Source organism: Populus trichocarpa, chromosome 11, assembly GCF_000002775.5.
Source record: "Populus trichocarpa isolate Nisqually-1 chromosome 11, P.trichocarpa_v4.1, whole genome shotgun sequence".
Classification (NCBI taxonomy): Eukaryota; Viridiplantae; Streptophyta; class Magnoliopsida; order Malpighiales; family Salicaceae; genus Populus; species Populus trichocarpa.
This window is the reverse complement of record NC_037295.2, coordinates 10678653-10693130: the sequence shown is the minus strand read 5'-3', so window position 1 is coordinate 10693130 and position 14478 is coordinate 10678653. Positions and strand designations below refer to the sequence as shown.

The 14478-nt window shown below is 35.2% G+C and overlaps 1 protein-coding gene across 1 annotated transcript; it reads left to right on the top strand.

Annotated features, from left to right (window-relative positions):
* The first annotated feature begins 2464 nt into the window (after window positions 1-2464).
* On the top strand, window positions 2465-13537 carry LOC7483611 (fimbrin-1). The gene is made up of 15 exons (XM_002317287.4): window positions 2465-2651; window positions 3096-3417; window positions 3544-3714; window positions 3904-4142; window positions 4242-4413; window positions 4498-4536; window positions 4854-4922; window positions 5039-5155; window positions 5595-5806; window positions 6785-6940; window positions 7155-7354; window positions 8143-8300; window positions 8387-8483; window positions 8614-8705; window positions 13010-13537. Exons 2-15 carry the CDS (start codon window positions 3331-3333, stop codon window positions 13274-13276), a joined length of 2076 nt encoding a protein of 691 aa, XP_002317323.3. The 5' UTR covers window positions 2465-2651; window positions 3096-3330; the 3' UTR covers window positions 13277-13537.
* Window positions 13538-14478: the final 941 nt, after the last annotated feature.

Below are 14478 nucleotides of genomic sequence, written 5' to 3'. Positions count from 1 at the left end.
CGGACAGCTGGAGCATGGGGGGAACATTTTGCTTCAGTGTATGCGTTTTGTTAAAATCGTGAAATCGGCCCTGAAATCGCGATTTTCACGATTTCACCCGATTTTAATGATTTCACCCGATTTCACCCATTTTCAATTTTTTCAAACGATTTAGCACGCAAAGCATGTTTTGACTCAAAATCGAACGATTTTACGAGTCAAAATGCAATTTTAATAACCTTGGATGAGACCCATTAGATCCACCCAATTTGCAATTTTTCTCAAACAAGCTGGCTAATCCCAACCCAACCCCACCAAAGAGCACCCCACCACACAGCCAAATCTACTCGCAGACATAGGCTTTGGACACCGAGGCACCCTAGAGACTACACCAAACAGAACTGATTAAAGCCTCTCGCCAAGCAACAACGTCGAGAAGCAAGCCACAACAACAACAATTAATGCTATGAACGACAAGAATGAAGGAAGACCAACGAAAAACACTGCTTGAATCTACAGTAGATTCACTCACATGTCACAGTGTTTTTCAAATGCCACTTAGTTTTTTTATTTATTTAATTTAATTTAATTTTAATACAATACTGCTTGTTTTATAAGCAAATTACTTCTTTCGCCCTGTGATTGAGTAGCAAATCTTCCACCTATTTTGTGTGCTATTTACCACATCAATTGCTTTTTTGGTATTGTTGTTCTTATTTTTTTTATTTTTGGGTTTTTTTTTTTAATTTTTATGTTTCAAGTCAAGATTCTTATAAATTGGTACAAAAATATTTAAAAAATATCAATTATCAATTGAAAATTAAAACTACTACATATTGTACATCTTTACTTTGTATTTTATTACAAAACTCCTTGTTTTTGTAATCTTAACTTACTAACTTGGTGTTTGGTATTATAGCTTTAATGTGTTTTTATTTAAAAATATATTAAAATAATATTTTTTATTTTTTAAATTTTATTTTAATGTTAACACATCATATAAAGATTTTAAAAAAAAATTAAATAAAAAATTATGTTAAAAAAAAAACACTGACGTAAACAAACAGAGTTAAATAATTAATGATATCCATTTATAGCATAATGTCTGCTTGTCCTGTTATGGGTTGGAAGAAAAAATAAAAAATTCTGGTATGAGTGGAGAGAAACTACTAGATGTCTTTTCAAAATTTTAATAACAACTTTTTAAAACAAAAAAAAATGGTAGAAGAAGAAACGAATGAGAACATTGAACTGTTTTTTGAAAATTTAATCAAATAAAAAAAAATTATTCAATGGATGATTATTACCAGAACTGACATACATCCTAATGTAAAAATTGTAAAAGTATCCATGTTTTCTCTTTATTTATTTTTTATTGTTTTCAATATTAGTAATATCACTGTAAAAATCTTAGAGTTAGCTTGATGATTAAAATACATGTTTCCATTTTATATTGGCTGGACGAAAATATTCTTGTAATTTATTATAACATCTAAAACAATCTTAAGAATTAGCTATATTGTTAAAGGGTGTGATTCATTCTTAAATATAAGATAAGAATTAAGTTATAAATTTGACATGGAAAATAATTTTTTTTATAAATTTAAAAATATAGCTCATTTTTTATTGGATGAATTTTTTTATTTAATTTCAATATATTAAAACTAGCTTGGACATGTCATAATAATATTAATGAAAAAGTTGAGATACATATAAAATTGAAATACATTGTTTTTCAAGAAATCATACTATGTCTTAATCTACTTTAATTCTTTGCAAAAAGTAACAATAGGCAATTTGAGCAAAAGTAAAGAAAGATCCATCTTTAAGAAAAAACCATCTTTAGATTTTATGAATTAAAGAGTAAGGGGGTGGTTGAGAGTGTAGTTACAGTTGCTTTTCAAAGTGTTTTTTTTAATGTATCAAAATAATATATTTTTTATTTTTTAAAATTACTTTTGACATCAACGCATCAAAATAATTTGAAAATATCAAAAAATATTAAATTTAAATAAAAAAATAAAATAAAATTTAAATTTTTTCAAAAATACTTTAAAAATAAAAATAAACAGGGCCGGGAAAATTTTTGTGATGCCACTAATTTAATTTTTTTATTAAATATTTGTTTCCATTTTCTAATTTTTTGAATTCAAATACTAGTACATTATACTAATATGGCGGGATGTGCTAAGAATTGATTAAGAATAAATTTAATTAAAAATAATAAGATTTATGGATTATACTTATCAATAAAAGTGGGAAAAAAAATTATTTATTACCGGTAACTGGGAAGTTCACATCAAAACAAAAATAGAAGAAAAAAGCCAAAAAGAAAAAAAAAAGGAAAGAGAAAAAGAGAAACAAAAGATATACGTGTCCACCACTTGGCAAATAAAGACAGCAAGTACACGAATTTACCATACAGTCGAGAGTAGGAAAACCACTATCAATATAACAAACAAAACAACTCGGTTTCAAGGCCAGTTAGCTCTTGTCTGTCCCTTTGGTAGAAAACTAAAAACCGTTTCTTCTCTCTCACACGTACACTTTGCTCTCCCACGAAGAAAAATCGATTCCTTCTCCCCCCTCTTCTGTCTCTATTTATATCTCTATAATATTATATAATATAAATATTTTGATTTCTTGGAACGTGAATCTGTTATTTTCAACAGGTATGCAATTCTGGGTTCTCTTTGATTTTACGTTTTCTTTCATGGGTTCTTTTTCATTTCTCGTAATATTTTGTTTAGTTGTGTATCATTTACATTTTTTTTTTGTTTTGTGTTTTCACTTGTTTATATATTTATTTTGTGATGGTGGATTGGTACATATATATTTAGTGTTTTTGTTGCCTTGTTTATTAGCTTTATCTTTATTTTCTTGTGATTTTGTGATTCTATATTTAGTTTTTTTTCAATATTTAATTTTAATTGGATATGGCATTTGTGTTTTTTAATGTCTTGTCATTTGTTTTGCATGTTATATAATTAAGAGGGTTCTGATTCAATTTTTGGTGTTATTAATGAATGGAGGATCATTTTGGTCCTTCTTTTGTTGTTTGCTCCTATGTACTGAGCCTTATTTGAAGTGAGTATTTCTGGGTTTTCCTTTTCCAGGGATAGAGAAGTGGGGTCTTTGCGATTCAGGCAAGTTAAGATCATCTCCGAGGATTATCTGGTAGTGGGTTCTTGTTGCTATTTGTATATATTAGGATCAGAATTTGAGTCTTTGTTTCTGTTGTTGCTTTTTGGACTCTGGTTCCAAATACTCTTGAGGCCCTTTTTTTTTTACCATTTTTTGACGAATCTGTTGGAGAATAGATAGTGTTTGTTGCGTTGGCAATTCTTAGAGATGTCGAGTTACATGGGTGTTCATGTCTCCGATCAATGGCTGCAAAGTCAGTTTATGCAGGTTGAGCTTCGCAGCCTTAAGTCAAAAGTAAGTTGTCTTCTTTGCTTACATGTTTGAACTATGTGTTTCTGTTTAATTTTACTTTCATATTAGGATGCTATGCATGCTTTTCATGATTCTAGCTTAATTTTTCAATTCCTTTGTGCGCTCTAGTTTATATCAATAAAGAATCAGAATGGCAAAGTTACTGTTGGAGATTTGCCGCCTGTGATGATCAAATTAGAAGCTTTTAATTCAATGTTTAATGTGGAGGAGATAACTGGGATATTGGATGAGTTGCATGCTGACTTAAGCAATGAGATTGAATTTGAGGACTTCCTCAAGGTCAGTTCTTTGTGTGTCTAATTTTGGGTTTTATTGGTCCTATCCTCATTCTCTTCCATTCTTCATCAAGTAAAATTCATATTAGAGTTGTTCAAGCTAGTACTATTGGAGTTTGAATTCCCATATACTGCCTAGAAGTTGGAATAAATTAGGAGGCAACATATTCATTCTACTACATGGAATTGGCAGGCATACTTGAATTTACAAGGTCGAGCTACTGCAAAATCAGGGGCTTCTAAGCAGAGTTCATCTTTCCTCAAGGCCACAACTACGACTCTTCTTCACACAATTAGTGAATCTGAGAAAGCATCTTATGTTGCTCACATAAATAGCTATCTCGGGGATGACCCATTTCTGAAGCAGTTTCTTCCAATAGATCCAGCTACAAATGATTTATTCAATCTGGCAAAAGATGGAGTGCTATTATGGTATTTAAACCTGGTTTGCTTGAGTTGCTCTGCTCTGTATGTCCATGAAAGCCAGTATTTGGTGGTGGTGTTGATTTTATCTTGTGGCTTGTGATGCAGTAAGCTCATCAATGTTGCAGTGCCAGGGACAATAGATGAACGTGCCATCAACACGAAACGATTTCTTAATCCATGGGAAAGAAATGAGAACCATACCCTTTGCCTCAATTCTGCAAAAGCTATTGGATGCACGGTGGTCAACATTGGCACACAGGACTTGGTGGAAGGAAGAGTAAGTTTTAGCTAGTTTTGATTATCACATGGTATTTTATGTGTTGTGGTCTAAAGGGGTTTATTTTGTTTGTTCATTTTGCAGCCTCATCTGTTGCTTGGGTTGATTTCTCAGATTATAAAGGTGAGCCTTAGAATTTTTGGTATATTAATTTTGCAGAGAATATGTACTTTATGGATGTGAAAGACCAAGAAGAGGGCTTGTTTACTACAATAACCATAATACATTGAGCATTCTGTTGTAATTGAAAATTTAGAATCTCTTGATAGTGATGTGAATTTGGTATATGACTGCATGTGGAATGGTACAAAAGGATCCATATAGTCAATCACAACTAGTTTGGGATTGAGGCTTGGTTGTTGTTGTCTCTGTAGTAATTGAGTTTTTTCATTATCTTTTCTAATAGTCTTCTCTTCTGATACTGAGTGCTGTAACATCAGATCCAACTGTTGGCAGACCTTAGCCTTAAGAAGACACCTCAGCTTGTGGAATTGGTGGATGACAACAATGTAATGAAATGTTGATTTAATTTATTTCAAAATTTTGGTCAAAATCTTTTTTTGTAAATTTATAAGCTTTGAAGATCATGGATAATTGCTTCAGTATGATAAATTGTATCTTTCAGGATGTTGAGGAGCTTATGGGATTGGCCCCTGAAAAGGTCTTATTGAAATGGATGAATTTCCATCTGAAAAAAGCAGGCTACGAGAAACCTGTTTTGAATTTTTCTTCTGATTTGAAGGTATAGTCATTTCAGTTGTTTATGTAGTTTCATTTGACCAAGCAAGTTGCAAGGAGCTGTGTATGTATTCATTGATTAAGCTGACATGCGCATTTCTCATCATTTGTTCTTGGGGTTTGAGTTTATAGCCCAATTAGATTATGCTCAAAATCTTAATGACAAGTTTGCAATATATGAACATATGGGAAACTAAAAAATCATAGGTTTTGTTTTGTTTTTATCTAGAAAAGGTATGGATGGTTAAAAAATGATTTGATTCACAGTATCTTCTTATTCAGAACATGTTAAATCTTTATTGTGTGCTATTGCAGATGTACTTAGCTCCTAACTATTATTCTTCCCTACCCATGCTCTTTATATCCAGGATTGATTTAATTTACCTTTTTCATTGTCTGATTATACCTTATATACTTGTAATAATGTTTTCTGTCATGTGTAGGATGGAAAGGCTTATGCATACCTGCTTAATGTTCTTGCACCAGAGCACTGCAGTCCATCTACATTGGATACCAAGGATCCTAAAGAAAGGGCTAAGCTGGTTCTTGATCATGCAGAGCGGATGGATTGCAGACGATATTTAAAACCAGAAGACATTGTTGAAGGATCTCCAAATCTGAATCTTGCATTTGTGGCACAAATATTTCATCAAAGGTGGGAAACAAATATCATGGTAACATTTATTTTATTGTGATGCAAATTTTGTAAAGGGTAGTTTGAAAAAACATCCCAAGGTTTGGATTTACACAAACTAGTTAACTGGCCTAAAAGCTGACCTCTCCCCTGCAGCAACTGAACTTGTGCAAGGGGGTTTCAGTCAAGTTTTAGTTAACCATTGATAATCAGAGGAGGCTTTTGTCAAACTTGGATACTTTTCACAGCACCTGTAACTTTGCAATACCTCAAGGGTTCTGTAATTTACCCTTTTGAGAACGCACCTCTCTTCCATTTTATTTGGTAGTTAAACATTGTAAGATTCCCTTGAAAATTAAGATGGGCTGTGTTTGTGAGTTATGCTGCATAGGTCATATGATATTGACACGAAATGGGTTCTGCCTTCCAGAAGTAAAGTTCAATAGCTCCTTTCTTCACTGTTTTTAGTATGTTCACCATATAGAAGTATCAATAACTTCAATATGAAATAATTTGGCATGAAGTTGTAATGATTGGATTAAACAAAAACGCTTTGAATAGAATGGCTCTATGGCCAATTACAGCGAACATGTGTTTGGAAGGAAGTTTTTGTTTCAAAAAGGATTATGGAAATGCGAGCATTATCCTGTGCTGAACAGGGAATTATAAAATACAAACTCTTGGTTTGGCGTAACTTTCGTACTGTTTACACATTGTTTAAAACAATCAGCTAGTCTGTTTCTGTTATAAGATATTTAATGGAAGTGTTTTAGTGACAACTGATTATGAATTTCTTGTATTAGTCTTATGTTATCAACTTGGATTTGCCTTGCGTTCCTTCTCCAGATTTTGATAATCAGCTCCTCTGCTGATATCTCTTCTCTTTAGTGAATCTCTTCCTTTAGCACATGGTTTTACTGGCAATTTAGATTCTATAACATCAGAACTCTGGCTTTTTCTAGCAGTCTTTAATCTTGTAATTGAGAGGAACATTTGCAGGAATGGCCTGACTACAGACAGCAAAAAGATTTCCTTTGCTGAGATGATGACTGATGATGTACAAACTTCTAGAGAAGAAAGATGTTTTCGACTATGGATTAACAGTCTTGGAATTGTTACATATGTTAACAATGTATTTGAGGATGTTAGAAATGGGTGAGTTCATTTTTTCTGAGCAACCACCATAATGCAGCAAGTTACTGGTCCAATTACTAGTTGAATATAGTATTAAAAGAGCTCAGGAAAATTGCCAACTGGTGGGAGTTGAAATCTTACATTTTTCTTTTTGGTTCAATACACCATTATTGTTTAATGCTGGCATCAAAGCTGTCAATTCACGAACTTGATTTTGAAATAATTGTGTTTGCAGATGGATACTATTGGAAGTGCTTGACAAGGTTTCTCCTGGGTCAGTTAACTGGAAGCATGCATCTAAGCCTCCAATCAAGATGCCATTCAGAAAGGTAGAGAATTGCAATCAAGTGGTACGGATTGGTAGACAACTGAAATTTTCCCTTGTCAATGTAGCTGGAAATGATATTGTACAGGGAAATAAGAAGCTCTTACTTGGTAATTTCCATGATCTAGTTCTTGTTGAATCATTGGGTGTTACAATATCTATAAATTTTCTCTTGTGTGATGTGCTTCTTTTTGTTTTTCGATCTTTCTGGATTTTCTTTTACTTTTAGAAAATGACATGCTGGAAGCAATGCTTGATGAGGTGATATACTTTGAACTGTATGAACATTGGTGATTTTCAAAATCATCTTCAAATAATTGAAAATGATGGTAAGGGATTTGTAAATTAGTCGATTGTGTTGCAAGATCTTGCTTCTTTCTTTTTATCACTTTTGAAAATCATATTGAAGGAGGCACATATATTCTACAATATGCTCTGCCACATTCAGATTATAATGCACACGAGTCTTTGAAGACATCCTTCCACCATAACTTGGTCTCCGATGTCTTCTAAACATTTGTTTCTAGTTTGCTGTTTTTTTAAAAAATGCAAAATTGAAATTAAAAGCAACATTGACCTGGATATTGTAGTTGCATAGTTCATGTCCTTTTATACTGCCTAGGATTCAGAACTTTCTTTTTTCAGTCTACTTCTGGCAGATAATGCATCTCAATTGGGGCTGCTTTATTGTTATTTTTTTTTCTCTCCCTTTGGTGGATAATGCATGTGAAATAGACCTGATAGTAAGTCACTTTTGATCTTTATGGCATTATTAGACACAAATTTGTTCACCAGGTTCCCTTTTTCTGTCAGAATCCCCTTTTCTCTCCATCCCCTATCCTTAAATGGCTTTGTGCAGTGCTGTGAACATTTTTAAATCTGATTAGATTTGTTTCAGCTTTCTTATGGCAGTTAATGAGATATAACATGCTTCAACTCCTCAAGAACTTGAGATCCCACTCCCAAGGGAAGGAGATAACTGATGCAGATATTCTAAAATGGGCAAACAATAAAATTAAACAAACAGGAAGAACTTCCAAAATTGAGAACTTTAAGGTTAAAGTCTGATTTTGTTTTATTGGACATTTCACCCACCCACACCACTATTTCTTTGTGCTGTTATTCATTATGAAGTTTTACAGGATAAGAGCCTATCATCTGGAATATTCTTCCTTGAGCTTCTTCGTGCTGTCGAGCCAAGGGTGGTTAATTGGAACCTCGTCACCAAGGGTGAAAGTGGTATGATGTGTTCTCCTAGCAAGTTCCGCTACTTTTTGGGAAGATGAGAAATGAGTTGTTATTGTGGGTTATTTCAGCAAGACTTTCTTGTGCTCACCCTTTTTCTTCCCTTCCTCTGTTGTAAATATAGATGAGGAGAAGAGATTGAATGCTACATACATTATCAGTGTGACACGGAAACTAGGCTGTTCAATTTTCCTGTTGCCAGAAGACATCATGGAGGTATGCATGCTACAATGAATTTTTTCCTTTCTTTTTAAATTTGTTATTGGATATATGTAAGAGAACTTTTAGATGGAAGCTTCCCACGCTCTCTTTGCAACTTTGGCAAGCCTATTGAGATTTGTGAGTCTGTTACGGTCCCAAAATTATGATCGAGTTACAGGACGATTGGTTGTGAGATCTACTTGTAAAGAATGATGTTTGCTAGACCTTCTTCCTTATGACCTATTTTGAAAATAAGGGAAGAGCTCGTTTAAGAGAGAACCCAACGACCTCAATGCAAATAAAAGTCTGAAAATTTTCACTGCCTTTCTCAACATTCTAGCTTACAATAAAAAAAAAAGTTCAATAACCAACTCCTACAAAGTAGGTACCACTACTGCACTATCTAAACTAACAATCATAAAAATAGGAAATAACAATAGAAATTGAAATGAAATATGCATAAAATCTACAAGCTGGAGCATAATGCATTGCTGGCCAAACTCCCATCTTCAAGCTCCTACTTTTCAGCCACGTCTCTGATATACTTGCCCTTTGGCAAACTTCTTGTCCACGTGGTTGCTCCTAACATCACCGCCCCCATTAATACGGCACTTGTCCTCAAGTGCAAAAGAAGGAAAGCGGTTGCAAAGAGAGTGAACATCCTCCCAAGAAGAGTCTGTAGGAGACAACTCGTCCCAATGTACTAAAACCTGGTGCTGATTGTTAACTGAACGGGAATCAAGAATTGTTTTCGGTAGAGGGTCAGTTCCGCCTTGTGTAAGAACATGCAAAGAGGGTTCAATGGGAACTGAAGTGCCATGGAAAGGTTTAAGGCAGGATACATGAAAAACAGGGTGTAGTTTGGAGGAGGGAAGGTCTAATTTGTAAGCCATAGAACCCACTTTGGCTAAAATAGGAAAGGGGCCATAATAATGTGGGGAGAGTTTAGTGTACCTTTTGGAAGAGAGGCTAAGTTGGCAGTGAGGCTGAAGTTTAAATAGAACCCGATCGCCTAGTTGGTACTGAACAAGACAATGTTTAGCATCGTACCTTGCCTTCATGGAATTTTGAGCCTAAAGTAATCGGTTGCGAAGGTCTTGGAGCACCAAGTCTCTGGTTTTTAATTCTTGATCCATGACGTCAAGTTTAACTAAGCCAGGACAATAAGACAACATAGTGGGAGGAGAGCGGCCATACACCACTTCGAAGGGAGTAGCTTTAAGAGAAGAGTGGTAGCTAGTGTTGTAACAGTACTCCACCCAAGGCAGTCATTGAAACCAGTGGCGAGGACGGTCACTTGTAAAGCAGCGCAGACACATCTCGATAGTGCAATTGACAATCTCTATTTGTCCGTCACTTTCTGGGTGATAAGCATAGCTGAAAGCCAATTTAGTTCCACTCAGCCGAAACAATTCAGTCCAAAACAAACTCGTGAACGTTATATCACGATTACTCACAATAGTCTCACGCAAGCCATGAAGTTTGAAAATATTATCAAAGAACAAGTGGGCTACACTCACAATAGTATATGGATGAGCAAGGGGAAGGAGATGTGCATACTTTGACAAACAGTTTACCACAACCACCAAAACAGACTTCCCTTGAGAGGTAGGCAGGCCCTTAATGAAATCCATAGAGATATCCGACTAGATCTGAAGTGGAACCGGCAAAGGTTGGAGAAGCCCTGCAGGATGCAAGTGTTCATTCTTGTGTTTTTGACAGACAAGACATTGCCGCACAAAAGCTTGGATAGAAGTCTTCATTCCTTGCCAATAGAAATCCTGGGCGACACGATGAAGTGTTTTATGATATCCCTCATGGCCACTAGTGTGGACAGCCGAGATAATGGATGGAACAAGAGGAGAATGGTGTAGCAAATAAACTCGTCACTTAAAGAAAAGCAAGCCATCCTTGTACTCTCAAAGCCCAATAGCTTTGCCTTGCTATATATTTTGCTTCAATAGTTGCAATTGGTCTGAATTTTGAATCTCAGTGCAAATGGAATCAAAAAGAGGCAAGTGGGGCATGTAGAGTTAAGCAAGACTGGGTTGGTCCTCCAAGCGGAGGGATAAAGCATCTGCCACTTTATTTTGTTTGCCCGCGCGATATTCCACTGTAAAATTAAAACCCATGAGTTTACATAGCCAGTGTTTTTGCACTATTCCAATAAAAACTTGAGGCTGTAATGGTCTGTTCGGGCAAGGAAGTGGCACCCCCACAAATATGCTTGCCAATGTCTGACTGTTTTGGCTAAGCCAATGAGCTCCTTCTCATAAGCCAGAAGACTTTTGTAACGGAATGAAAGAGGTCTGATGAAATATGCAATTGGTTGACTTTCTTGTTGTAACACTGCTCTCATTCTTGTATCTGAGGCATCACATTCCAAAATGAACAGTGTGGTGAAGTTGGGTAGTGCCAAAATAGGGGTGCATGGCATAGAAATTTTTAATTGCTCAAATCCTTGAGCTGCATCCTCTGTCCATTTGAATGAATCCTTGCGTAACATAGTTGTAAGAGGACCTGCAATTGTGCCATAATTTTGGACACTTCCGGTAATAGCAGGTGAGGCCCAAGAAACCTCGTAAGCCTTTCACAGTACTCGGCTTTGGCCAATCAATCATGGCTGCAATTTTGCTTTTGTCTACTGCAACCCCTTCTGATATAATATGGCCGAGGTATAAGACTTGGTGTTGAGCAATGAAGCACTTAGATCTCTTGAGAAATAATTGATGAGTAGTAAAGATGTCAAAGACAAGCTGCAAGTGTGTTAGATGATCTGCCTAGGAGTGACTATAGACAAGAATATCATAAAAAAACAAGAATGGATTTCCATAGGTATGACCAAAATACCTCATTCATCAAAGCTTGGAAAGTGCTAGGTGCGTTGGTGAGACCGAAAGGCATAACCAAGAACTTGAAGTGGTTGTGGTGGGTGCGAAATGTTGTCTTCTCCACGTCTCTAGGGTACATTCTGATTTGATGGTACCCTGAGCGCAAATCGAGCTTTGTGAAATATTTTGCGTCGTACAATTCCTCTAAAAGTTCATCAATCACCGTTTGTCCTTGATGGTCTTGGAATTTAGGGCTCTGTATTCCACACAGAATCGCCATATGTTGATCGGCTTTAGTGACAAGAAGGACCGGTGATAAATAGGGAGATTGACTAGGTTGATGATGTCACGCTCCAACATATCTCTACGCTGCCTTTCAATTTTGTCTTTTTGTGCAAGGGGGTACCGGTATGGTCGCACCACTACGGGATGTGTTCCTTCCTAGCTCCAAATTGATGTGATGGTCATGAGATCTGGCAGGAGGAAGGCCCTCTGGTTCTTGAAATAGAGAATCAAATTCAGCTAGAAGTTTGTTGAGGTCCATATCTGATTGGGACTCCATTTCTACAGCTTGAAGTTGTGCAATTGGAGTGGGATGTGGGCTCTCAGTTCCCTTCAATTCCATAACTCTTCCATTCTGTTTAAACATCATAATTTTTTCTTTGAAATCCCATAGGATGGGGACCCAGCGTCTGAAGCCAATTGACTCCCAATGCAGCATCAACACCATTTAAAGTTAAAATGTAAAAATCATACATCTTCATGAAGGTCTCAAATTGTGTCTGTAGGTTAAAGGAATCACCCATAATTTACTGCTCTGATACCAATTTGTTACGGTCCCAAAACTTTAATCGAGTTACAAGGTGATTGGCTACGAAATCTACTATTAAAGAATGATGCTTGCTAGATCTTTTTTTTTATGATCTATTTTGAAAATATGTGAACGGCTTGTTTAAGAGAGAACTCAACGATCTCAATGCAAATAAAAATTTGAAATTTTTCACTATATTTCTCATCATTCCAGCTTACAATTTAAAGAAATTGTTCAATAACCAACTCATACAAAGTAGGAATCACTGCTGCACTATCTAAACTAACAATCATAAAAATAGGAAATAACAATAGAAACTGAAATGAAATCTGCAAGCTGGAGCATATTGCATTGCGAGCCAAACTCTCATCTTCAAGCTCCTACTTTTCAGCCACGCCTCTGATATACTTGCCCTTCGGCAAACTTCTTGTCCATGTGGTTGCTCATAACAGAGGCATATATTGTTATTTCATGAGGAAGAACAGAATTACCTACGTTGCTTTCTTGAACTTGCAGAATCATGATTCACTCCAGCAGTGATGAGGAAAATGCCACTGGCTCTCCTGTTATTCATACTAGTTTTTGATATTATGCCATATTTGTGAACCCAATTCATTTATTTACATGAAGAAACGAGGTCTTTCAATTTGATCATTGCTACTGTGACCTGGTGGCAGGTGAACCAGAAGATGATTCTGACCCTAGCTGCCAGCATAATGTACTGGAGCCTGCAAAAAGCAGTGGAAGATGTGGAATCATCTCCATCCCCTTCTAATGGGATTTGTACAGCTACTCCTGATGCATCCCCAGCTCAATCTGTCAGTGGCGAAGATGAAATATCTTCCTTGGGTGGTGAAGTCTCATACTTGAATATTGATGATGATGACTCTGACACTGCTGTCTCCTCGCAGCTTGAGAACGAGAAATCTCCTACAGTAGAGTGAAACATGAATTGTAGCCTGCAAGACAGCTTTGGTGAAACTGAATATACAAGTGCAGCTAGTCAACATATCTCCTTTACAGTGAAGCAAATGCGCAGACAATAGGGAAAAGAGCAGAAATTTTGTAAATTGCGAAATACTGTGCCTAGTCAACATCTGTGCATGTTCTTTTTTTATTATTATTCGTAAGTAGGCTGTAATTCGTAGATGTATTCTTTTGACTCATTCTCGTAAAATTTTATTTTTTTGGTTCTTGAGATAGAAGGACTGAGACTCCATACCAAGTATAGGATTTAATTAAAATCACCATATATATATATATATATAGAAGAAAGGTCATTTTCTTTCTTGTTAATATTGGACCTGACACTCTTAGGATTTGAGTTTCCAAAGTTAATCCACTACCATTTTAGTATTCAACTTTCACGTGTTAATGTGCACCATTTGTAGAACTTGGTCTTTTGAAGAGATGGTACGCATATAGCAGCTTTTATGTATTGCCAAGAAGATTTTCCTACAAAATCTAGTAATATAGTGCCTATTGTACAGAGCTACGCCGCAAAAAGAATAAATTTAGACGTTATAACATGGTTTTTTTTAAAAAAAAATAGATTTTTATTATTAATTGAATAATATTTTTATTTAATATCAACAAGAAAACACTTTGGATTCACCTGGATTAACTCGAGCTGACTTGTAAAAATAAAGTGAGTAATCTTTAAAAATAAAAAATTGAGAAGTTCAATCCTTGATTAACTCAAAGTTGTAAAACAAAATTGGTAAAAAATAGCAATCAATTAAAAAAAAAAACATCAATGAACTTTGAGTCAACCAAGCAAATATGCGATGAAAGTTATGCACGTCATTGAATTTTGAGTCAACTAACCAATAAGTTTTTTATCTCATAGATTATTTTCATTTAATTATATAATAAAAAAAACGCATGAGAATTTCTTTGTATGAAATATTTTTTTAAAAAAAACAATCATGATATAATAAATTGTATATTTTTTTAGAAAACAATTGAGGGGAAATGTATTAAAGAAAAAAATGATAATAATTGGTCAGATGCTACAGATTAACCGGTTCATGGACTCAATTACGTTCAATAATTTTTTTATTAGCTTTTTTTATCCAAATATAAAATAACAGAAAAATACAAAAAGGAGCCTAGGCGCATGTGCTTGGGCCTTCACAAAAACAAC